General features: G+C 43.1%; 1 protein-coding gene across 1 annotated transcript in view; it reads right to left on the bottom strand.

Annotated features, from left to right (window-relative positions):
- map3k22 (mitogen-activated protein kinase kinase kinase 22) overlaps positions 1-26,568 on the bottom strand; it is a 41,668-nt gene that overhangs the window by 9,221 nt on the left and 5,879 nt on the right. Inside the window, exons 2-11 of the mRNA XM_080514957.1 lie at positions 22,455-22,538; positions 21,803-21,847; positions 15,147-15,256; positions 12,455-12,492; positions 8,366-8,465; positions 7,250-7,366; positions 6,845-6,959; positions 4,477-4,610; positions 3,316-3,389; positions 2,004-2,065 (exon numbers count right to left, since the gene is read on the bottom strand). Of these exons, the coding sequence (XP_080371083.1) occupies positions 2,004-2,065; positions 3,316-3,389; positions 4,477-4,610; positions 6,845-6,959; positions 7,250-7,366; positions 8,366-8,465; positions 12,455-12,492; positions 15,147-15,256; positions 21,803-21,847; positions 22,455-22,473 (814 nt within the window). The 5' untranslated portion in view covers positions 22,474-22,538. The remainder of the gene's footprint in view (positions 1-2,003; positions 2,066-3,315; positions 3,390-4,476; positions 4,611-6,844; positions 6,960-7,249; positions 7,367-8,365; positions 8,466-12,454; positions 12,493-15,146; positions 15,257-21,802; positions 21,848-22,454; positions 22,539-26,568) is intronic.

Genomic DNA, 26,568 nt, shown 5'->3' with positions numbered 1-26,568 from the left:
GGAAACAGTCTGTCTTACTCTATTGCACACGAACATGTTGAGGCAAGGAGAGGTTCACAATTAAGTTGCTCACATCTGACAGCCATCGGTGCTGTTTATCTTAAAGAGTAGAGTAAGAGCTGAAAAGTGGCATGAGAAGAACCGAACGCACTAAAGAAAGATGCCGCGCCGCCAAGAGAAAAAACGAAAACAGCTTGCGTGTGCAAGCTCAAAGCTGCACGGTGTTGTAATGGTTGCGTGTCTGTTCAGTGTCAGGTTTACGAGCCTGATTGTGCAGAGTTTGCATGTTCCCCTAGTGCATTCATGTGTTTTCTGCAGGTGCCACAGTTTTAATACAAGACGCGTGTGTGAGGTTAATTGATGACCTTAAATTGTTTGCGTTTGGCCCGTGATGGGCCAGTGATCTGTTGTGGCTCTATCGTGCCTTACACCCAAAGTCAGCTCGGACCGGCTCCAGGGTCCCGCCTTCCTAATTTGGCCGAATCTCTATGGAAGATGGTGGATGGATGTGCTTGCTTAGCGTTAGTTCAGATCACAGTGGAGCAGTAACTGAAGGCAGGTGGGGAGCGCCGCTGACGCATGTGAGCGCTGACGATTATGTCACGTGCACACACACACACACACACACACACACACACACACACACACACACACACACACACACACACACACACACACACACACACACACACACACACACACACACACACACACACACACACACACACACACACACACACACACACACACACACTAAACAGAGAGGACCGGAGTGACTTGCAATTAAAAGCAGCTGTTCTGTCAGATGACTGCCTCCCCTCATGCTGTTTTTGTGGCTGTATCCCATGGAGACGGGAGTTATTTTTTGTGTTTGGCAAGCGCGGGATGGAGAGGAAAAATCTACTCACGGGGAATGGTAAACAAATACTGTAGCCCTCAGCAGGAAGGGCCACACGGCTTTACATCTGGGAGCGGAGTGCCCGTGTGTGTATGTGTGTGTGCACGTGCACGCGCGAGCAGGCCCAAGTGAGCGTTTGAGTGCTGTTGCAGCTATAAGAGGCTCAGAGCCTGTGTATACATTACTCCCTTTTTCATTTACAGCACAGTGGTGGTGCAAGAGAGAGAGAGAGAAAAAAAAAAAAAGACCAGATTGAGAAAGATCCTGTTCATGAGTAAGGGTTCGCATGGTGTTATCAGTCATCTTGCTCTATTTAATCTAAAAAAAAAAAAGAACAGGGAGAAGCGGCAGTGACAAAAGGGACAAAGAACAGATGAGTAAGAGGACATCAAGAGGGACCAAAGTTATCATGAAAAGACAGGGCAGCACAGGAGTTCGACGAAAAGGAAGATTAAGAAGGCAGATAGAAAAAGAGACATAAGGAACTGAAAGACCAGAGTGTATGAATGAAAACACAAAGAAGAATTATTATGCTATCGTACTTCCCTCACCACCTCCTGAGACACACAAAAATACAATTGACATATTAAAAGTCTTCACTACAACTCATTGCTCACTCCCACATTGAACCATCAAAAAGGTTTCAGATCAGTGGTTTTTAAAGAGTGAGGTGGGCGTCCCCCGGGGGTCGCTAGAGAGCTTCACGGCGACAAAGCAGTGGGGAAAATTTGGGGGTGAGGGCGATGCTTTTTCCCAGCATCATTTCTTTTCTTTCCAAACATTGAGAAAAAAATCTTGATGAAACAAAATGATTGTAGGTTAAAACATACAAACTGCATCAACCTACTGCTTCAAGCTCTGTAAATGGGCTCATTTTTCCACACAATTTAAAAACAGTTTTAAGTGAGGATTTACTGTAAATCAGAGCTCTAATTCTTTTCCTGTAAACCAGAATATGTGGCTATAATTACCACAGGGGGAAAAAAAAAAAAAAAGTTAAAACCGACAAAAGCTTTTTGTATGTCACTTTATCTTTGTCTGAGCTGAGAATTAACTCAACATGCCAAGAAGCATTTTTAGAACTGGCCGATTTAGCGTCTCTTACCTTTGTATTCATAGTTGAGGTTCAGGTAATTATTGTCACGGTTATTCTGTGAGAAAGGAGGGCTGAAATGACAAGAGAAGAGGAGGAAACATTGAAGAAGTGATTTGCTTTTACAGTGAGTAATTTGTCTTATCTTTAAACCGCCTGGCTGCAGCTGCTGGCCTGAAACTTCACTGTGGACTCCGGTTTTGTATTAGAGCTGCCGTTCTTTCACGTAAGACTGTGAAAAAGTAAATCCACCGTGTACTGGGTGAAAAGGGATAATCTGCAATTTCAACGGCAAAGTGAGATTGACGGTGCTGCTTCATTCAACTTGTTGTTGCAACTATCTGCCTTTAATTAAACGTGTGTACATGCATTCAACCCCCAACCTCCCTTTATGGCCTGCCCCGTTCCAACGCCCCAGCAGAGAGTGACGTCTCTGTTGACCGCAGGGCGGCGCGAGGCCACGAGACCCTGGATAAGGGGCACGCATGCCCGTTTGCAGGGAAAAGTTCCATGCACTCGTTTCCTGCCATTGTTCTGCAGCCTGGAGCCCAGATAAGCCTCGTGCAGGTAGCACCGTTTCCGTCCTCTCTCTCTCTCTCTCTCGCTCTCTCTCCCAACCACACTCTTGCTCATTTTGTATTTTCCCTTTGATTCATTTTTATTCTTTTCACTCCTCAGCCTTTTCCACTCTCGCTCTCTCACCACGCCACATGGTTCCTGGCTTCGTGTTTTTCCCCCCATCCAGCATGTTCACTCTTTCACATCTCCCACTCAGTCTCTGTTTCTGTCTCTCTCATGATAACGGAGGAATCCAGGCGTCCAGATAAGAGTGTTGTCGCCATAGCAACAGCAAAGTGACCTGATTCCTTTTCCACACATGCAGCACAGGAAGAGGTCAGCGAGCCACTCTGGCCTTTAACGCCGTTTTCAAACTTCACCGAGGCTTTGGTTGCTTGTGCAAGATGCACACACACACACACACACACACACACACACACACACACACACACACACACACACACACACACACACACACACACACACACACACACACATCTGCAACGGGCAAAAGTACTGCAAGATGCAAAGTCACTCTCGCATCTCTAAACAATATCAGCGTGCAACACGTACGTGTGCATAATAAATATGACTCCACGCGGACAGGGTTCATAAATCACACGCCGGGCGATGACTTACTTAAGACAGCTTTATTAGTTCCCAGTGGGGGAATTCATCTGCAAACAAATCAACCGACACTGACAACAAACAACACGGACACCTCCAAAAATATCGCAGCAGACACTGCAGACCAGATAAAACTCACCTGTCCAGAGCTTGATCTATTGATTGACAGCTGCTTGACAGTGAGTTGTCTGCACTCCCAAAGGGATCCAGCATCTGACAGATATAATAACACAGAGCGGTGGAGGGTCACGGAGCATGCAATCATGTGGGGGAGAACATCAAACAGTGCGGACAGAGCAGGGTACATTAGAATTTCAGGAGCATGAGTTCAGTGTATGTTCGACAATTTGTTTCACCATAAATGTTCAATGCAACTGTTTTCAAGAATAATTTTACAGTATATGATAATCTACAATAATACTCCTGATAACTAAATACAACATATATTCTAGTGAACACTGCAAAAACAATTTTACCAAGAATCCCTCTCAAGATTCAAGTTGAAGTATCTTTTAAGGTCACATTTAATATAAGTCATAATCACCAAATAAGACAAATATCTAGTGAAGGATTCTTCACAAATCATCTAGGATTAAAAAGAGAATGTTTCACTCGTTCTATCAAAAGTCCTATAGACTCCATAAATACATACATACATACTCTGAGATATTTTCAGGAGTATTAACACACAAAACTATTCCTTTTTAAATGATAGACAGAGAAGCTATATGCTTCTATATTCTAGTTATCAAGCACTTTTGTCATTTCATCTGTGAATTTTTAACAAAAAGACTAAACACCTCAGATCCATGTTTAGTTAAATTGCTAAACAGAGCCAAATTATAAGTTTATGATGTCTATATTAACTGTTCTGGGATGTATCTGTAGCCATTACGGTTGAGAAACTATGATACTGAAATAATCTTGCCAAAAGAATGTGAAATCAAGACGCTTATTCAGCCAACAGACATTTTAATACCTACGACTTTTCTGTCTTTGTTAAAAGATTTTGACAAATTAAGCACTTTTGAAAACTATTCTTGTAATGTAGGCCAACTCTACTTGAAGCACTCTGATATAAACACCTTCATACACAAAATGTACAATCCTGCTCATGTTGATTGTCAAAGTGTTTCTTAAAATAGACAAAGTAGAAGGTTGGATCCTCAAATTGCTGTTCAGTAAATAAAGTAGGAGCACTGATTACACTGACAAGATGTGCTCATCCAGAACCTGATTCAACAATGAACTTGTCTACCTATGCTAATGCACAGCATGCATCAGATTTGCAGGCTCTTACATTCTGGTCTGGGGTTTCTGGGATGAACTCCCCTTCACTGTGGATGCTGGTGTACGAGCCCTGGCGGGCGATCTGCTGCTGCTCCTCGGGGACGCTTCCCGGAGGCGGAGACGTCCGGCCAGTGTGCAGGGAACCTGAAAGCGCCAGAATAGAGGAGCAAAAGTGAGGAAAAGCAAGAGAAGCAGCAAAGAAGGGATTGAACGGCGGGCAGTCAAGAGCGGTGACGGTGAGAAGGCATGGAGGGAGAGATGGATATGAGGGGCAGAGGGGAGAAAACAGCATCACGGTGTTATTCATGGGTACGAGTTCAATAGTGCCAGGACTACAAGAAATGATTCACTAAACCACACTCCTGTCACCTATAACCTCAATTACTGTGAAAAATGCTTCTCGGGCCGCGCCGCAGCAGAGACAGAGCACTCGTCCTTGTCACAGTGTAAAGACCCGATGAAACTATGCCTGGATGAGCCGACGGGGAAAAAGTAGAACGGAGGCTTAATGGTACCAGGGTGTATCGGGTTGTGCATTAAAATGGTCGAGTAAAACGTCTGGAATCGCTGAAAGATAAAAATCACTGTGTGTTTAGTCTCTTTTTGCCTCCTTCTCTGGATCCACCTCTCCCTCTGCCTCTGCTGTTCCACATCACTGAGGTATCCAGTCCCATAAGCCATCTTCACTCAACCACACAGTGTGACCGCTCCCCTGCCACCTCTCATCTGCCACTGCTCTCTCAGCCTCCTCCACTCCTCTCACACTCCTCGCAGGGGGAGCTGGTAATCCTATACAATTTATATGACTCAGGACGCTGACAGCGCTCACAGTATTGGGGCTCCGTGTGAATGATTGGCGCTAACAGCAGGCATGAAGCGTTTTTCAGCCGCGATGCCAAAATGCTAATGTGACACCGGAGAGCGCTCCGGGTTGTTTCTGCCTGCGCTCCGGGTTGAGATACGACTCAAACATTGACCTTTCTGGACAGGCCCGATACAAGGGAAGTAAAAGGTGTCAGACAGCTTGTGAGGTGCACTATTTCACCAAGCAGAATAACACTTCAGACCGAGTTACCAAACAAAACTATAACCTGGACCTTGTGTGTGTTTGTGTGCGAGAGAAATTACAAAAAAAGTTGTTTTAGTTTGACACAGGATATATGTCTATTTGGTTTTTTTCCAGAGATAAAGTGAGAAAAGTAAAGTTACTTGTTTATATCTTGACAGTTACTGGGGCAAACTTTGGGTCCACAAATGTCAACATGTGTCTGAAATGGGAGATAAAATGACCTCTCAGCATGGGTTTTTTTTTTCCTCTTCTCATTTAAAAAAAAACAAAAAACATCACCATTGCAAAAGTTCTAAGTGGAGAAACTATTCCTTAAAGGAATATACATCTAATTAAAACGTTTTATAAAAACTCGATGTCATAATTGCAAATCATAAATTGAGCTGTGAGTATAACAGATACGGTAATTGCAGGCCATATAGACTGACTTCATATAGTGAGACGCTATTTCACAGAGCAGAGGAACACTTTTTACTATGTTAGCAAATGAGTAAAGGTAAAAAAAATGGAGGACGTAGGGGTGCTGCGCATAGATTCTTTCTCTCATTTCTCTATTTTAAAGAGGGGATCATAATAAGAAGGGAATGAATGGGAGTGGAAATCCTATGTAATTAAAACACATTGTTAGTTAAATCACGCAAATAGCAAAAAAAACAGACGTGATGACGCCACTGACGTGACGTTCAAGCTGTTACTCAATCTGCTTTCTGACAATCACTGGAGCTCAAATGTTTCCAGTTGTGAGAGGGGAAGAGCAGGGAATGAAACCACAGTACAGACGCCATGTTGTTACTGGACACTCACCAGGTGTTTTCTTCAGGGGGGGGATTTGGCAACCCTAGTTTTGAGTTTGAAGGGACACAAGCCCCATGAAAACCCAGACTTGATGCCTGATACATAATGTGAGCTTTGTATTTACCAAAATGTCAAACTATTCCTTTTCCTTTCATTATTTGCTTAACAAAGACGGAAGATTGCTTGGTATGAGAAAAGGAACTTGTCCTTGCTTTCACATGACAGGTTTCTGACCGCTTTCAATGCCAATTCACATTTCCTATTCTGATGAAGTGTGTCCTTCATCGTTCCATTAACATTCCTGCAACTATAGCAGTCTGCATCATCAAGCGACACTGACAAGTTCTCCCTGGTGGTTTTCGAAGGTGATCAAGAAATCTTAACATCAGCAGCATTTTTTTTTTTTTTTTTTTAAATCCTTGTGAATTTCCTCTCCAATTCAAATACCAATGGTGATTACATCTAACCACTCTTTGATGAAACTCTAAAGCCATATTATACGTTTCTGCCTCACCTGTAGAGTGTTTGCGCACCCTCTCCGAGCCTTTCAGCAAAGAGCCTTTCAAATCTCCCAGTGACCGCGATGACCGCATCTCACTCTGCTTGTCCCTGCTGTTCACCTGGAGGTACTGCAAGGCAAACACAAGATCGCGAGAGGAAGCGAGGACAGCATTACTTCATCGGTAAGTTACATCATCACATCAGTGGAAGAAGTTTGTTTCCTCACTGACTTCAGCAAACAGGAGCTCCTACGCAGCTGACCTAATTTAAATGTGCTTTCCTATTTGGATAAGGATGACTTCATACTGCTCAATCCAAACTATCTTCCTGAAAGTCACAGACTCTTATCACGGTTGTTATGGCAACAGCTTACTCAATAGTATGTGCGACAGAGTGCTGCACAATGTGCGAGACTCACATGGTTATTTTTGGGCGTCTTTAGCAATATCCTGAGCAGCCCGTTGGTCCCGGCACTGCAGCCCAGTGTCAGCACGGCCTGATCCAGGTCCTCCTGGGTCTTCAGAGGCAGCAACAGCTGAAAGGACAAGAAAACATGCAGCTGGTGACCTTTTATTGCTTATTGTTCCACCGAGGACGGCGTGTAAATGCACCAGCACACGCATGGAATGGGGAAAGGGTCAAAATTAGAGATTAGTAGACTACATCACAGTTTAATTTTAATTATTTGGCAAATAAAGGTGGAAATCTGGCTTAATTGTGTGTAAATAAAATGTGATTTATCGCTTTAAATGCGAACCTTTTATAATCCATGCCTTTTATTCTTGTGGCAGCAGCTGAAAGTAGCTTCATCATTGGTCCACTAAGTCTTCTCATTGTCCAAGAATCTCAGCTGCTTTTAAACCTGCTCTGTCCACATACCTCTGTCTATTTGAAGGCAAAAAAAAAAAAAACCCTATCTCGAGCTACTGAGAATAAATAGTATTAATTAAACCACAGTTCCCACGCAAGCTGAAGAAAACATTTTGTCGAGATGAAATATTTCACAGGATTCAGACTCGATACTTTATCACCCTCCGAACATGGCTGATCATGACTTGCCCATCAGATTTGAGGAACACATAAACAAGAATAAAATAGTAGACATCATTAATAAAACATACCACATGAACTACAGTTTAAATTACTTTTCACTGTAATAAAATATTCATACTGCATAAATACTAGGTATAGGAATATAGCCTTAACTCATTTACCTACGCAAAATATTAAGTATTTCAATCATCGTATCACTTAATATTTTCCTTAACATTATGAGTCTTGCCCATTATGAGTCTATGGCAAATCTATATCCTGGTCACAATTTGGTAAATGTGTCTCAACTTCCTGTGAGAAGGAAATATGTGTATGAAACATGTCCTTCATAACTTATAACTATAAAGAATTCCTGCTTTACAATGTCTGTAGCGTTTTTCTTCAGTTATGTAGCGCCAACTGAAAGTGCTTTAAAAGAAATAATATTGGCATACACATCTGCACATATGCATGTACGTTTGCACACCAGCCATTGTCTGACCTCTTTCTCCATAAAGAACATGTCCATCTGCTGGCCAAAGGCCTCAGTCACTTTCTGCATCAACTCTTTGATCTTCAGTGGCCTCTGAAACGGGATGATTCTGGGGGGGAAAAGGGAAGGAAACACAGTTTTTAAGTTAATCGTTACTCAAAGCAACATTTACTGCTTTCCATACTTGCTGTTTTAACTCGGCAGGCACACGGGTGAAATATGTTGGAGAATTTATGTTACATTATGGATATTTCAAGCATCTTTGGATTGGTTGAGACAATGAGTTTTTTTTTATTTTTCCAAGGTTTTTTTCAACGCCGTCTCCATGGCAATGGGAGGGAATGAGTGACGGGTCAGGCGAGGTCAAGGAGACGAGTGAGCACAGCAACCACAGGACATTAATCAATGCAGTGAAAACAGAAGACGCACAGTGAAACCCCTCAGATGTAAATGCAGCGTATGTGTGTTCTTATCTACTGTATGCCTACGTGTACGACTGAGTGTGCACACTCTATGTGTCTGTCTGTGTCCCAGCTTATCAGCGATCGTTTATATGGATGCATGTGTGTTTGCAAAAACTCCACATGCATGAGTATGCTTCCCAATCAGTGTGTGCATCAGCCACTGTTTCAACACCACTGGGCCTCTCCACTAAGCCAGCACAAAGGCAGATGGGAAACTTCCTGAGAGGAAAGGGGAAAAAAAATCTGGACCGGCAGCAAAAGCAGCAGGATGTGTGTCTTTCCCTCTTCTTTTAAAGAGTGACAGAGTGAAAGATACAGAGACATGGAGATATTTAGAGACTGTGAGAGGGAAAATAAGAGGAGACGGCCTGAGAAAATAAAGGATAAAAGAAGAAGAGATTCTCGTTGGCATTTCTTCTCTTCCCTTCTCGATTTATCTCTTTGCTTGTGAAGAATCTACAGGCAATTATCTCTTTATAGTATCCTGATAAAAGGGCTTGTTTTCATCCCATCACTTCCTCATCAGGAGCCAAAGCACTGCCTATCTTAATGACTGCTCAATGGTTCCCTCATTTGAGGAGAGGATTCTGGGAAGCGGGAGGCCTGCAGATCAGAGGCGAGCAGCAGCGCAGCGAAACGCTCTCCGCCTCTGTTTATATTCAACGATGATGTGTGTGATAAAGGGCTGCAGTGATGTGGAGGAGGGGCACCGGGACGGTACGAGGATGCTGCTCCAAGAGATACCGCGTTCCTTCTTCTGCGGGACCATGTGGACACACCGAGTCACAGAAACAACACAATGATTTGCAGAGTTAAAGAATGTTCTCACGCATTGCAGCACACTCTCTCTCGGCCTTATATGCTCGTGGCCATAAAAGAAAAATCTGGCTGTGTTCCTTCCCTCCCTGGCAGAAGACCCTGAGGCAGAGCCACGGGAAGAGACAGACACTCAACAGCTCCGATTTCCTGCCCCAAACCGCCAGCGCTTGCCAACGAAAAGAGAAACCATCCAGTATGATTCCACTGCGGACAGACAACACTATTATAATGACTCAGGGACTCCTAAAACATCAAGTGCTGATATAACGTGTATTTGACACTGGCTCCACAACTCTGGATCATAATCACAACACTGCGTGGTCTTGGCAGAGAGAAATCACCACTTTACTCTGAAGAATAAAAGGAAGTGTTTTTACAACAATTCACAAATGCCTACATGTGCAGGGTCACCAGGCCCGCACAGTGTTGTGGAACATCTTTGTTGCCCTGCGCGTCTATAATGCTGAAGAGAACTGAGCTTCAACTGCTTTTTTATTAGATTTTATGTTTTTAAATCCCATTACAGGTATTGTTATGGTATTTTAGCTTTATAAACAGGACTGGCACAAACAGCTTGGAGTATAAATGCTTTGGTTGCACTTTTCTCTCAAAACAACACTAAAATATCACCTTTTCCAAGAATATGGGGTACAGCCCATACTCGCTCATTTACACAATAATCAGGCACAAAACAGCACTGGCCTCTATTAACAGTTATGCAAGTCCTGAATTTGTTCTTGTTTCAGCTCTGGAGGAAACGTTCGGCACCTTAAAATGCTTCATTATATTCACAGCCTCATCCCTAACTGTGTGAGTTAGGTGTTTTGAAAAGCCATGCATTGAATCACAGTAAGTTCAACAGGGTTTACGGTAAAAGCCATGAAATTCTATCATAAGCTGTGTTGAAGGTTAAAAAACAGAGAATAGCAGAAAAGCTCAGTAGAGAAAGGCAGTTTCTGGATATCTCACTGAAAGGGAAGCTTTTCAGAACCTGTTATCATACGAGTTCAGTCTTAATATAAAGAATATATCAATACATCTTCAGGTTATGATGCAATAACCATGTTGCCTATAAATGTTATGGCCATAATAAGCCCCGATTTTGAGTGAAAACTAACAAATAAGTCATTAATCTAAGCGAGGGAACAACATGTCAATAAAAGAACGAGAAGAAAGAGAGGGTGTGAATTGACAAAGTCGATCAAAAATGAATAAGAACAGTCTCCTTTCAAATCCCTGAATGGTGTTTTTCAAAGTCAACTGCCGAGCGGAGTGAGGGGAGCGAAAGAGACGGTGAGACGGAGAAGCACGGGGAGGCAGAAACACAGAGAGACAGAAACATGAAAAACTCGTCTCTTCCTCAGCAGTCGCCAATTAGGGCTGTGAAAAAAATGGAGAGGCCCGGTGTGAAATGTATTCTGCTGGAGGAGCCGGCCGTTTACGCTTTCTTTCCCACTCCTGTGAGCCTGTGGCTTTCTAATCACAGCATCACTGAACCAATGCCTGTTCCCTACAGTCTGCAGCCTGATGAATCAAGGCAATTATTCGAGAAGGTTCTGGTCAGTTTCCTTCGCAATGTTTCTCCACGGTAACAGAACACATGATGTTTGTCATTTACCTCCTGAGGAGGAATTAAGAGTTCAGACTCTCCGCGGTTTGTCCAACGAGGGTGTTTGTATGACTCTGAGTGCGGATTTCTCCCACGATGAAGTGCTTGAAATTGGGCAGACATGTGTGATTTTGGCCTATCCCAGATGAAAGATAAAAGTCATATGATCACTGAAAGCCTGAGATCATCTTCTTTTTAGATCGCTATCTCAAAGCAAGGGCCACAAAGAAGCAGAAAATGATGCAATGTTAGCGGATAGTCAGCAGAGTACCGGGAAAGTGAGATGCTGGACCACGTCAACGCTGTCCAACAACTTAGACGCCCTACACATAAATACATAAAAACAAGCGCTTGATTTGCGCCTCATTTAGTCTGAGGCACCAGTGTTGCATGTCGATGACGTGCAGAACTGAACACGTCACGGCAGTTTGTCAGCTCCAATTCAGTAGAAAGGTTCCAAAGCAAAACTTACTCTGGCATCCAAGTTTATTAAAATCCAGCATAGCAAAATAATACACTTGTACAACTGCTAAAAGCTGCCTGCATCCATAATTGGAATGACATTGCTGCAACCCCAGAGGTCAGCACCAAATAAAGCCTCTTCCACTCAGGAGTTTTGTAAACCAGGTGCCTCGTATTTTAAGTGCTTGGATGTGGTAAACCAAGTGTGTGGCACCTGAGCGGCGGGGAGAAAAAACCCAAAAACAAAACCTGTTGGCAAACTGCAGACAGTTTGTGCAGAGAAGAAACGCTGAAGATGGTGGCGTGAGGAAGAACAGATGGCTGCTGAAGGACGTGAAAGATAGAAAGAGAGAGACGGAGCACAAAAAAGGCACTGAAGATGGAGTATTAATTTTGGGGTGTGCCTGGAGGACTGGACAGTGAAGTGAAGCACTTGGCACTCGCTCTGTCTCTTTGATCAGTCCCTCTCTCAACCCCCCCCCCCCCCCCCCCCACACCCACACCCCCCACCCCCACACCCACACCCCACCCCCAAGCACTCCATCCGAAACACAAGGCCTCTCAGCTAAATGTCAAAGTAGGAATTTTCCCTTGCTTTATGCGTCTCTGGCATGTAACTGCGATTTCCTCATCTCGACACAAAATCTCAGGCATGGCAAAGCATAACAGAAAAGATCCAGGGTACAGGGCTCAGGCTTGGACAGAGGAGCAGAAAAAAAAACCAATACAGACGTTTCAACATACCGTTTTTCTCTCTCATGCTCCAGCTTGACTCTTAAATCCTGTCGAGGGGAAAAATAACAACAGAGGGGAGTTATGGAAGTAGAAAATTTAAATGATTCATGGTAGTTCGTGGGATTTGGGCCGTCGGTTGAATGAAACGATAAGCCGGACAAGGAAATTAAATGACAAACAGCATTATAATGATACATGCATCAGATCTTTGTTTCCGAATTTCACTCTGCGGCGAAAAGGCAACATCATCTTTCAGCTTTCCTCCAAGGATGCCCTGACACAATCTACGTCTTCTATTCATAGTCAGTACCGACGGGAGCAGGAATCTGGAGGAGCCTGCAAGTCTGCATGAGGTCATGGTGATAAACTAACACTGCCATCATATCAGCGCGGGAGATTGGGCAAAAAGACGGGGGTTTACCCCGAACTCACAGAGGAAAGAAGCGGCGAGCGGAAACTCTCTCCGCTCCTCACTGTTTGTTTATGTCTCATCATAAACATTGCCGCTTTAAGAGGATTTGCCAATTATCATTCCACAGGCAGGGAACAAATGCACCAAGAAAACCACTTCTGAAGAGAAGCGCAAGGTGATTGAGGGGAGTTAAGTCCTAGAAACACAGACGTTTGTTCATGAAGGCGAAGAGGAAGCTGTCCAACTGAGTTTGTTGACGACCGGGATTTGGCCATTTAATAGACATTAAACACAAAAAGACTAGATTAACAGGAAATATTGTAATTTAATGGCTGCAGTGGCAAAATACACCTGCAGCTTTTTCCAAAATTCGAATTTCAGCATCTGGATGCTGATCAATCTACTGTTCAATATATACTACAATATACAGAGTTGTGTGACATGCTGCTAAAACTTGACTGTGATTGGTCAGCTGCACTGTGGAGCTCCTCGGGGGTGGAGGGCATTGGAATGGCTTGTGTATGGGTGCAAATTCCTCAGCTTTTTGGTAGCATTTCCATTTTCAAACAACCTGCAGGCACATTTTCAATAAAAGGAAATGTTGTTTTTAATTTGGATACTGAAGGCTGCACCATTTTGTTGAGATTGTCAAACATAACACACAATTCAAACCGAGAACTGGAGTGGTGTTCGCCACCGGTTTTCTTTAGAGGGGGTTGAAAGCAACAACAAACTGCAGCCTGTGATTTGACAGCATTTAGCAAAACAGCCTTGTAAATCTCTGTGACAAGGGGTGTTTTTGACTGCACTATTTTTTTCTAACAAATTGAAGGTTTATAATTGTTTTTTTTTTTTTAAGTATATTGAATGAGAAAAGTTTAACAAAGGAAAATATTGTTTGTGAAGAAGTTACAACGCCATTGTTTTCCTGGTGCACCAATTTGAAATCTGGCCCTTAAAATGAGTTGCACACACCTGATCTGGCAGTTATGGTAATGAGTATGTATGCGTATATATAGGGTTAGGGTTTTATATATATATATGTGTGTGTGTGTGTGAATATACAGTACATGTCAAATTCTGTCATCAACAACAAGATTTAAATACAAACTTTACCCAATCAGCTCTATAGAGTATTTTTGAGTATATTATTAAATGTAAGAGCAAGAAACTGAATTGAAGCACCCAGTGTCCCCCTTGAATTACTAAGTGGATTTTGTGATCGTGAGCAGCAGTGAATACAGCGTAGCGCCACATTAGTGTCTGTAACATGTTTAAATTACGACTGAGAATAAGCTGCTTTCTGCTTTATCCCTTCAAAAAGTCTATCGCAACCTTCACCTGACTTTGGCTGTCGGAAAACTGTCAGCACAGCTACAAAAAAAATTTAATAAATAAAAGAATCAAGAAGGAAGCAGGGCTGAGGTATTGAGTATAAACTCACAACGACAGCGAAGGTTAAAGGCATGGCTGTGTTACTACTGTGTGTGGTTATTAAATTTTTTTGTTGTTGTTTTAGCAGGATGCACCATGGATTTAAAGTGATCTTTTAGTATCGGATGCTCTCTCTGTTTGAGATGTGGCTGTAAAAGTTTATAGTTTGCCTTGGTGAGAGCCGCAGCTGTGGTCAGACTGAATGCATATAATACACAGGCCATTACAGCGGTGGGTGTTTTTATGAGAGGACAGCTTCTCAAACTAATCCACTTTAATTTTAAATAAATTCTTGTTTTGGTCGTGTTATGGCTGAAAAATGACTGGACTGCTGAAAAGATCACAGTAGAAACAAAAACAATGTTTTCAGAGATAATACAGTTGTTAAAAGAAATAAAAGATAAGAGTGAATCTCTGTCACTTAAAAAAAACAATGCACACGTTTGTTTTACTCACAATTTAATTAAATGGAGAAACATCACTACATTTTTTAATATCCAAAACACAAACTTTTTTGCCTTTTGTGTTTTGTTCTTGAAGATTTTTACTGAGTTGATCTTAATTATATCAAAGCTGTGTAAGAATGAAGCTTAATAAGCTGCTTCAGAAAATTGTTTTCTTTATCATTTTGATTTAGAAGTTATAAAACTAAAATATCAAGATAATTCAGGATATCATTTTCGACAAGTAGGACAGATGATGAATAAGACGTATAAACAAATGAAACTGTTTAATTTATATGTGTAGAAATGACACTTCAATGCGAGTGTCGTTTTTGGTCGGCCTGTCTTTTGCATGGATACCACAAAAACAGACATAACTGAGGGGAAACCCTGGTGTCACCTTGATACGTACCTGTTTGTAGAGCAAAGTTCGGTTCTTGGGCTTGTGGCTGTTTTGTTGAGTGTAGCAGCGGCCCAAAGCTGCGAGGTCCTTCATGATGGAGTTCAGCGCTTCCTCGTCATCTGAGGGCAGAATACACACACAAGCAGTGAGACGGTGTCTTTCTTGATTCGTTGGTGTCGAGTGAAGGAAGTGGAAAAAATTTGATGATGCGACATAGGTGCAAAGACACTTCTCTTTGTAGGATTTGATTGCCATCTGTCATCCGTACAAACAAGGACGTTCTAACAAAAATAAGAATGAAGAAACTTCAGTTTGTACACTGATTTAGAAAATGTAACTCTCCAATGCTTCGATTTGAGACTTCACAGTGGTCGACCAGCATGAGTGTCACAACCACCGAGCCCACATTTGTCATGTCACTCGTTTCAGAGGTTTGTGTTGACTCAGATCAGGGGATTGAAGCGACACCTGATCTGCTACTTCCTGCCCTAAATACCATCTGTGGACTTTCTGTGAACACAAGAGATTCTGTGGTTGCCACCGAGTTATGAACAACAACGCCTTGACGAGATAAGGTACCAGGAAAATACCTTTCAATGCCTCACACAAGTATGACACGAGCTGTCATCTCAGTTTATCTTTGTTTACTTAAGACTAAACAAGACCTCCTATTTCGTGTTGTAAAATCTTCCATCTTCCGGAACCCAATTTGATTAGCTTTGCATAACTGACACAATATATCTTATACTAATACTACTTTCTGCCGTCAGTGGTTCATTTCAGCTTTTGGGTTTGATTATCACTAAGCCCGTCAATGTGCAGCGTCAAGCGCTGGTAATTTGTCACCAATCTCATCATACTTTAAGCTACTTTTGTGCCTGGAGTAAATTAAGATGCTTACTGCAGAGATCTCGATCAGGTGGTGTCAGTAATCTGAAGCAAAAGATTTCTATAGATAAACATGCAATTTAACACATAACTCACACCACTGGTGCCAAGAACAACACACTTTCTTACAATTAAAAAAAAAAGTGAGACACTATACCAGGTCTCCTCTAACCTGAGGATTTATAATACTGCTCACATTCCTAACCTCGCTGATCATTCCAAAATGCTGCACTCTGCATACAAAAATCCAACGAGCAAAGGTGTTTAATAATGCAGGAGATGTACCTCAGTACGAGTACCTGGTGCAGAGGGCGATGTGGTCACCCGGAGCTCTATCGATAAACACCTCAATATTTCATCATGTGTCAGCGGGGAGACGTCAGAAACACAATACAGATGAAGACTGGGCCTTCATTTAGTCAAACACTGGCAATCCAAAATCAAAGAGGCCTCCGGCTAAACAAGAGCAAGTCAAGGATGTTTCAGATAAATAATTCACATCTTATCGGGAATAAGAAGCAGGTCCGCGCTGCTCATTAATATATATACAAGAGGCTGATGCTCATCATCCAAACCAAAATTCACTTTTCTCCTCTGCTCCATCGACACTCACAGACACATGAACACTCAATAGTAAATGGAGCAATCATGCAGATTAGCATGTCACCCATTACCATATCAAACGGCATTAATAGAACCAATTATCTGAATGGGGCCATTACAATAAAAAGAAGAGGTGGTTGACCCCAGTCCCTGCCTGCCTCTCACTTTAATAAATAATGGACATCATTTCTATTTCACATTTTCTCTCTTTGCACGGTCAAAATCACCCTTTCAGACAACATTGGGAGAAGCTTTCTGTGAAGTGATTTGCTCAAGCACACTTCAGCTTGGATGGGTGGAGCTGAGCATCGGACCAGCGATCACGAGGCTGGAGGACAACGTGCTCTGCTACCTGAGCCACAGGTGCCTCTAATTAACACCAGGGTGTATTCATTAAAAAGAAAACAAACACACACACAGTTCAGCCAGGTGTATATGAGCGCATAGCATGAACAGCACCTGCTGGTAAGGCCGCATTCCTTCAGATAGAATGGCTCTCTGTGTGAGAGATGTCAGAAGCGAAGCTGCTGTGACTCAAGGAGCAGATGGGGGTCTGACATGCACTTGATCCTATTCCCACTGTCCGGGTCTTGTGGCCAACTGGGTTCACCCGGCGGTTTAGATATAGTTTGTAAAAATTTTACACAACAGCTTACAAATCCAATTAGAGGTGTTGGGAGTCTGACTTACTCCTCTTGTACGACTTCCAACAAATCAACTCAAGTTAGGATCCATGAGGGCTGGAGCCAAACCCAGTTGACGAGAAGCAAAGAGAACTAAACTATTTTCAAACTGGTAAGCATCAGTCCTTTACGGCTCACTTGCCTCATTTCAATGGAAGGTAAAATGAGGTCGGCGACCCTGGAAGAGTAAAAGCAGCTTGCTGTGATTGAATACATGTAACTGACCGTGAAGTTTCATAATGACACACTAATTGAATCTGTGTATCCAAACAATAACAAGATGGAAAATCAGATCCCAAGTATGAAATAACAAAAAACACACACAAATTGCCCCCCTACTGGTGTTTCCATTTGCTGTGTAGCTTGTTTTGGGTTTTTTTAAAGCAGAAAATGGTCTGTTTCGACTGGTGGGTTTGATTTCCAATATTTTCCACAAGGAGCCTTAACAAGCAGAGTTTAGTTCAGCTGAATGAAGCTCGGCATGTTTTCCTGGCTATAAAGGGGCATCGCAAAAGTGAGAATGCAATAGAAATGCTGTGTTATTCTAGCTTTTAAAATCATCCAATCCAAAACTTGAGGATTTAAAAGTATGATTATATTTCATCAGAGCATATAATTTGAACCAGAGGCCATTATCCATCTCCCTTCCATGTTACTGCATCCAACTCACACATCCACCTATGGGATCTTTAGAGTCACCAATTAACCTCAATTGAATGACTTTGGATTGAGGGAGGAAATCGTCGAACTTTCTCATTAGAATTCATAAATTTTACCCTGTTGGGTACAAGACAGATCCTCCAAAAATTGAATGATATCAAAAAGGTTGACAAAGTTCAACAATTTAGCGCCGTACAAGAGGAAAAGCCTCATTACATCATCAATCATGCTCAGTATTTCCACTTTCAAACAGCCGCCATAAACCAGTCAAGATACCAGGCACAGGAGAAGCTTCGTCAGCAAAATATCTGGGATAAAAAAAGGGGAGGATTCTACTTTTCATTTTTGTGAAGAGTCTCTCATCACATCAAACTCATCACTCATCCTCTCTCTGGAGAGCGACACCTCCCGGCTCGCTTGTTAAACACAAACTTTCACCTCTGGCCTGAGTGACTCTGATTAGCTCAGCAAACGGACAAGACACCGAGGTGGCAGCTCACCACAGAGGTGGACGAGGTTTTGTTTGACAATCCAAATATAGCGGCAGGAGCGGAGTGATAAACCAATGCGGCTTTCCTCTCTGCTGCGTCGCAAACTACCTCCACTCATGTCAAGCTAAATAACGCTGAGTGATCGGAAACCTTTCAGAAAAGTGAGAGTGAGGGGAGGATTTCTATTCCGAAAATGAAATGCAATTAGTCAGACAACAAATTGCACTGTTGAAGTATGTGAAAGCAGCAAAACCACCATGAAGCGAGGCAATCTGGTGTTTTCTGTCAAGCTGAGAAAGTGCCTGACACACTTCTTTGTATGGCCACAGGTGTACATAACTACAGGTGTGGGTGTTTAGTGAAAGACAAGTGAGTCAACTTCCGCGTTTTCCTTCATGAGCATGTTGAAAATAAAAGACTGAAATCACACCTCCATGAATAAACAACCCAAATACCTCTACAGGGAAAAAAAAAAAACAATAACTACAGTGTTACTTGCCACCGTCACGCAGCAGTTACACGAACAGACTGACAGAGGAGGCATCAGTTGTAATGGTGTCAGCCGCGGTGGATGACTAACTCGACCAGGCCTGTCCTCGCTGCACAGGAAGGAACTGAATCACTGTCTCAGCGCCGAACGCCGAGCTGGACTAACCACGTTATTCCACATCAGGAAATTAATGTACTTTTGATTGAATCATTCCGAGATGGACATGATGGAGGAAGGGGAGAGTTTTTCCATGTTCACACTGATTACATGGCCAGAAAAAAAAAAAAAAAAACCTGCCTAATGTTCTGGCTTTTTCTTCTGAAGCGCCTGGATTTTACATAATTGTATTATCGTTTAGTTTCCTGATTAAAGTTTGGAGTGAATCAGCATGAAAAATGTTTGGCATCCATCTGGAAACTGGATCAAAACCTTGTTGCGCTGGCCAACTCAAGCTTTGTGATGCACATACCTTCTGATTTGTAACACATTGTTCAAAAAGCAACTTAATTTTGACAATAATTCTTCCTAAAATGTTTAGAACACCATATCAAATGGATATGAAAAGTGAATTGATTGGTATAAACTGACTTAAAGTTGCCTCATGATTAAACACAACAACACTTGTAAACAATAGCTCCGTTTTGGTTTTTTATTATTATTATTGTCACTACCCCTGTCTCTCTCTCTTTCTCGCTCTCTCTCTCTGGTGACAAGTGTTGTTTCAGTCCTGCCCCCACAGGCTCAGGGCTCCAGACTACTCAGTTCACTCGCAGTCAAGGATACAAAACAAACACAGGCCACCATGTGTATATCTGTGTGTGTGTGTTTGTGTGGCCAAAGCCTGCCATGCAACCTATGGATAATAGCTGAGATGGGGTACCGTGGGAGGGCAAAAGTGTGTGTGTGTGTGTGTGGGGGGGGGGGCAATGAGAGTGTGAGAAATGCGTGGTGGTGGCGGGGCAACGGAGCCGGCAGGCTATAAATGAAATATTACATCACTCTGGCCTGCTCCACGGCCGCTGCCAGGCCGAGGGCAGCCAAGGCTAACCACCAGCACAGTGGAAAGCAACCAGCTTCCACACACACACACACACACACACACACACTAACTGCATGAATCTGCCAGAAGTAGCCTCACAAACTGCCCACAGAAACTTCAGGAACCTCGTCTCAACGTGACCCACAATTCTGTCTGCGGCGCTGATAGGGCGAGATAAGTGTGCTTCCTGAGCTTCTCGTTGTGTGTCTTGGATAAAATGTGACAAGCGTAAGAAAGAGGGGGGGGGGGGGGGGGGGAATTCCAGGAAGCCAGCAGAGTGAGCGGCGTTACACAATGGAGGCTGATTGCTGGCCGTTGCATCATTGCGCTGCATCTTTCTTCCTCTTTATTTCCTCAGGAACCCCGAAAATGGCAGTAGATGAAATGAAGCAGGGCGCGCAGTCCAAGACCAATTATATAAAAGGTGATATTCTCATGGAGTCACTCCTCAAAGGTTGTAGTTTATAGAAACCAGAACTGCTAAAGCAGTTGGAGAAAAGTAGGTTGAAGCATGTATTACCACTCGGGGAGTGTTTAGACAATAGTGGTAGAACTGTATCGTACCAGCGAAAAGTGTAGAAACAGCTGACGAGGCAGTGACTGTGTGTGTGTGTGTGTGTGTGTGTGTGTGTGTGTGTGTGTGTGTGTGTGTGTGTGTGTGTGTGTGTGTGTGTGTGTGTGTGTGTGTGTGTGTGTGTGTGTGTGTGTGTGTGTGCATACTTGTGAGAGTGAGAGAGAGAGAAAGAGGCAGGCTGCCTGAATGAAGACATTGAGGGGATTTCCTGGTGCCGAGAGACACATCATGGCAAAGGCATCCGGCTGGATTAGCAGCTGGAGCCAAACGTGTCCTCACTCTGCAGCGCCGCAACGGTCCGAGCTCTGACGCACAACACACACGCACACACACAGAGCCAGACGCACAAGCTATATTAAGCAAGGCGCACTCGACTGTAGCCCCTCGATACGTCTCAATGTCTTTTGAAACTGTTGGTGCAGCTAATTTACCAACTGATGGCTACAATGTTTACAGTGTTTGACGTTAATCATTCACGAGAATATTGACTGATGTCATGCAGCCCAATGTGGGTGTGACACAACAACGGTTTGGCAATTAGTCTTTGTAACAAGGTCTGAACCGAAACTGTTGTGATTGTGGTACGAGGGCAAATATTTCCACTCAACATCCGAAGGCCGAGACAGTCCTGCTCTCAGACTGAGCGAGTTTGTACTGTGGTACTACTGTACGTGAACCGTAAGGCGCCCCAGCAAAAAAGCTCTGTGTGAATCAAAACTCTGTTTACATAATGGTCTGGTAAACACTGGCTTTTTGAAGAGGGCCATTTGTAATGCTCGTTCCCAGTTGTATACACTGCCAGTGACAGGAAACAATTATCTTGTCTTTGCAACAAGAGTGCAGCGAAAGCGAGCGTTTGAAGTATACAATACGAAGCCTGTGGATTTAAGCCTGCATATTAACCTTAACATTTCAGTAGCACATTTTTTGAGGCAAAATAATTCAATAATAATTCGGAGGGCACAATTCATTGTTTTTTTGCAGTGTAATGCTGAAGTTGTGCTTATTTTTCTTTCATTTAAACGTTATCATAATGTACTTTTTAGCTCCAGAACAAAAGCAAGCATCTGAAGTTACCGTTACATTTTATTCATCGGTTCTATTGTTATCATTGTATTTGCCGGGTACATTCGAGAGTTGTCCCTGAACTAAAATGAGTTTGACAAACCTTCCTTTTACTGAAAGCAAGCGAAAAGTTATGCAATTTATTTTTCCACTTTCAAGAATTCGGCTTTACCTTGTGAGTTCCTGTGCTGGCCGGGTCCATTTTGGAGACCGTCATCTGTGAGAGGGGGAGCAACGCGTTCAGACCACAATGGAAACAGGTTCAAATTAAAATCCCAGTTATAATTGTGCAGGGCATTGTGAAGAAAGAATAGACAAACGGTATTGATCGGATATTTTCAGCTTTGTTTACACAAATCAGGTAGCAACAAAGTGAGGCCCCTGTGCACATGCAAATATACCAACGCTATTGTTCCACTTCTGTGTGTGTGTGTGTCTTCATTGTTTATTTGTAGTCACACCTATTTGACTATAAATAAACACTGCAATCAAAGTACTTATATATCATGTTTTTTGGGGGGGATTTTGTGTGGGGGGGTAGTTGTGTGTTTTCTTTTTTTAAAGCTGGTGCAAGTTTCAGCAATTAAAGATGAAACAATATCTTTATGCACCACGTGTAAAAAGACCGATAAAGTGAGTAGAAAACAGTCCATCTGAATGAAAACAACGGTCTTCTCACACTTTTCCTCTCTCTGCATGTGTTATTTTTCTCTGCACTGTTCCTGCCAGAGGAAGTGTGAGAAGTGTGCGTGTTTGTGTGCGTTCCCGTTCGGCATCCGCGTTTCAGTGCGAGCGCACTGTACCAGCTTTCGAATGTTACTCACCCATGTTTACTGTCATCATCAGGAAGTGGCCCTGTTGAACTCGAGCACAGAGCTCAACTTCTTTCTGCGAGCGAAGACTTCAACCTGGGAGCCGAAACACAAAAACACAACGAGGTGTCAACATCCAGGAACGGTGCCATTCTCATGCAGCCTGGCGTGCATAATATTTCTCCGATTGCACAAAAACAATGACAAAACAGGACGCAGGTGGTAGTATCCACACAAAGCTTTTATTTTCCACGTCTATGTCACTGCTCCTGTATTTTTTTTGATTTTATATTCATTCAACCGGGTCTCTTGAGATGAACATATTATTTTCGACAAAATCTCCTGGCTCAAAGACAAAAACACAACAGGTAAGAGCTGAAGCACGAACAGAATGAGACTCAATCCTGTGGAAGCCCCGATATTTCTTTATTGCCACTTTGAAAAGCGAAAGACAGCACGCGTGAGGGAATTCCTCAGTGTTTGATGATGGAGGAGCCAAATGCACTTCAGATCCTGTGTTGCAGAACAGAGGCTGGCGTGGGTGTTTTTGCCTAACTGCCTGCCTCAGGTAGAAACCGTGAGCATTAATAAAAAATATTGAAAAAGTACTCAAGTACTGAACTGGCAAATACAGAGCAGATGCATCAACACTGAAAGAAAACAGATTTTGCATTACAGTGATCACACTTAGAAAAGCAGCTGTTTTGCAAAGTTGCATGCTATGCAAAAATCATTTTCATGTCATTTATGCAGATCATCTTCAAACAAACACTGTGGGAACTATTTGTTCGTTCTTTGACAATAAAAGGGGAAGAGGAAATAGGGAAACAGCTGTATAACAGCATACTTTGTGTCAATAACTATGAGAACATGTGAATGTTTGCAGAAAAACCTAAAACAACATCCAAGAATTTCTTGTTGGCTCACAGGTTGGTATGGATGGGGAGTCTGAGAACTCGCTGCTGGAGGCTGCTTGTTGCTGCACACAGACAACTCAGACGCACAGCTACTGTTGTCAGTGGCTACAGTCCAAGGCTGGGCTGTATGTGCGTGTTTGTATGCCAGTGCTGCAGTTTGACTCGAACGCTTCACTTCTGCTCTGCAACATTATTCTGTGATAAACGTTTGCGCGCCGTTGCAAACGTAATTGTGCAGTCCTGTTCAAAGGCAGCGCACACCGGGGACAAACAAGAGATAATATGAAGCTTAGGGGAGAAAATGCACAAATGAAATAATAAAGTGAGAAATCAAATAAAGGGAGAAAAATAATTACAGAAATACATTTTTAATGAAGGTGCAAGGGTATACTGGCCTGTGGAAGCTTCGTCATAAACACATTTCAACACTGGCTCTTTGCGAAAAGACTAAAGAGCCTCCAGAGAGATTAATGGCTCCACTCAGGAGATATACTGACTGTTGTTTCTGGTTTGCAAGCATCATTTACTTCTTGTTTGTCTCTCTCCAGTGTCCATGTTGCATGCCTTCTTGTGTTTTTAAAGCCTCCACCGCTGTGTACAGTATGTCCCTGTTACCCCAAACACAGAGCGCAGATAAACGCTCCAGCTTGTCTGCAGAGACACAAACACTTTCTCTATTTGTCAGCCCCCCAAACTTTTCATGAAAGCATATAAAAACGACCAGCGGAGCGGTTTACAGCCTGCGGGGCAGAGTCACAGGGTGCCGACCGAGTTTGAACATAGGAACAGGCAGTATACTGCTGTCAGAGCCAACACATCAACACGGCAAATTAAAAAAAAAAAAAAAAAAGGGGATGGAAAGCTCAAACTTAAAAGCAGAAGCACTCAGCGTGAGTAGAAACGATTAAAGGGCATTCAACTGCATGAGAGCGGGGTGCTCCAAATATGTCATAATATGAGCATTAAATGTGTGTACACTTGCACGAGGACAACATGACGAGATTTAAAACTACGGTAATACATCCAGTCTATCTGATGAGGTAGGACAGAGCGGGTGGGGGTGGGGCTACAGATCAGGCCACGCTCGCGCGGCACCGTTGACCACACATGAAAGAGCCGGCGAACAACCACCAGACAGGTGGTCTCTCGACACCACGTTGCCCAGTTTGTTGATGCTGCACACAAACACACTCTCACACACACAGCCTCAGAGGAGCCCCCTCGTCTCGTGCCAGCGAGTCACCAGATGGCCCATCTGCTGGGCCCCTCTGCCCAGCGTGATGCCGGGCGAGTGGTGCCCACTGATCGCCGGCCCAGTTCCCCACACACTGCCTGGCAGGTGGGCAGCGCCGCAGCCCCGCTTGTTGAAGATCAAATGCTAACCGCCGCTCGCTCTTGTTGCTCGGCAGCCGTCCTCCGAGAGGAGAGCGTCTGTCTGCTCGCTGGATCGTGCGTGCGACGGGGGGGAAAAAAAACCCACCAAGAAACAAAACGTGCAAACGCTAACGCGAGCCCAGGAGTGTTTCACACACCGTGTGACGCACTTCATGGAGTATTATGGATAATGTCGAGATAGTGTTTCCCCGGCGGGGCCCCTGTGATTTGTCGAATGAGGAAAAGACGACAACGCGCAGGACGGGCCAGACAAAGCAGAGTCAAGCCTCTCAAACCTCACACTGAAACGTTGTTTTGTTTGGAGCGATTGAAAGGAAGATCGCGGCCAAGATTGTGCGAGTCAGCACGTATGTGCTTGCGAGCATTTACTCGAACCTCTTTCAGCTCTCTTACATCACTCTCTGAACTGAGTAAACAGTGCGATGCTGGCCAACGTCCCCGGGGAGAACGCCTCCTTCTCCTCAGACGAGTGAGGGAGAGAAGTGGAGGGTCTGCCGAGCAGCTGCCTGGTGGCCTGATCTCATGTCTGACGTCACACTTGTGGAGTCCCAGAGAAATCACCGTTTCAGAGGTCAAGCTGCAAACTTGGAGGGTCTCACTGGGGTTTCCACTCTCTAACGCAGACTTCATGCAACGCCCACTGGATGCCAAAACATACAAACCCAACAAAAAACAGATCAATAAGGAAAAGTACTGATGTGAAGGTGTTGCACCGATGGCAGATATTACGGCTGCAGTAAGTACCAGTCGACACGAAAACAAACTTAGATGATGCAGATGTAATTCAGAGTTTATATTAGTCAGCATTAGAAAAGCTTTTCACTGAACAACTAACGCCAAACACAGAGTTTATAGGACTGTGATGGAACATAATCAACTTCCGGTTATCTTTAATAGGAGCAACGACTTTCAGAACTGATTCTAATAACTTTAAACATGTTTTCTTATGCCACAAATGCATGTAAAAAGACAACATAAACATATATTTAAAGCATTTTATTTAACAATGAAACTACATTATTATCAAAACTCTCTGCCTGGTCTTATATTATGTTTGGGTGCTTTCGGCTAATGTTTCACAATGAATTTCCATTTTCTTCTGTGATGGGTTAAAGGGAAAAAAGGGGATAACAATCAATCATAAACCAATAGTTTGTATTTGCTTTTGGCAATGTTACATTTTTGTACTGTGGAGAAAGTGTGACGCATGACGACAGTAGTTAAGTGTTTATGACCCAATATTAAGGTTCATGAATAAACTCAAGTTTTAACATGAGCTCAAGTCACTCAACCGAATTTTTGGGTATCAGTCACAGCACATCATTTTTGTTTTACAAATCTGCATGTCTTTTAAAACCTGACTTACTAATTTACAAATGAGCAACATTATTATTGTTAAGACTAATCATTTCTTGTCTTTTACCACCGAAAAACTCTGATTCAAGCTTATTCAAAATGAAGATATTCCTCTCTATAACAATAAACTGAACATATTATGGTTGGGGATGCCACTGACTGTGCAGTAGTGGTTAGAATTCTTGCAACAGAACGAGAATGTCCCCGGTTTGAGTCCAGGCGTAGACTAAATAAAGGCACATTGAAGACAGATGGATGGATATATTTCATGTGCGCTGTTGGTCAAATTGACACATATCAGGCTTTATTCTCATTCTTTTGTAACATTAGTCAAAAGTTTTCACCCTTTGCCGTTTCCAAAGCACAACGTGTGAATTAATCGGGAACATAATTGACAGGTTTGTAGATAATGAATACAGTAGATGCAGCCTGAGGAGACTTGCAAAACTTCAGCACGA

Source organism: Blennius ocellaris, assembly GCF_963422515.1.
Source record: "Blennius ocellaris genome assembly, chromosome: 19".
Lineage (NCBI taxonomy): Eukaryota > Metazoa > Chordata > Actinopteri > Blenniiformes > Blenniidae > Blennius > Blennius ocellaris.
Note: the sequence above shows the minus strand (reverse complement) of the source record. Positions and strands in the feature narration are given on the sequence as shown.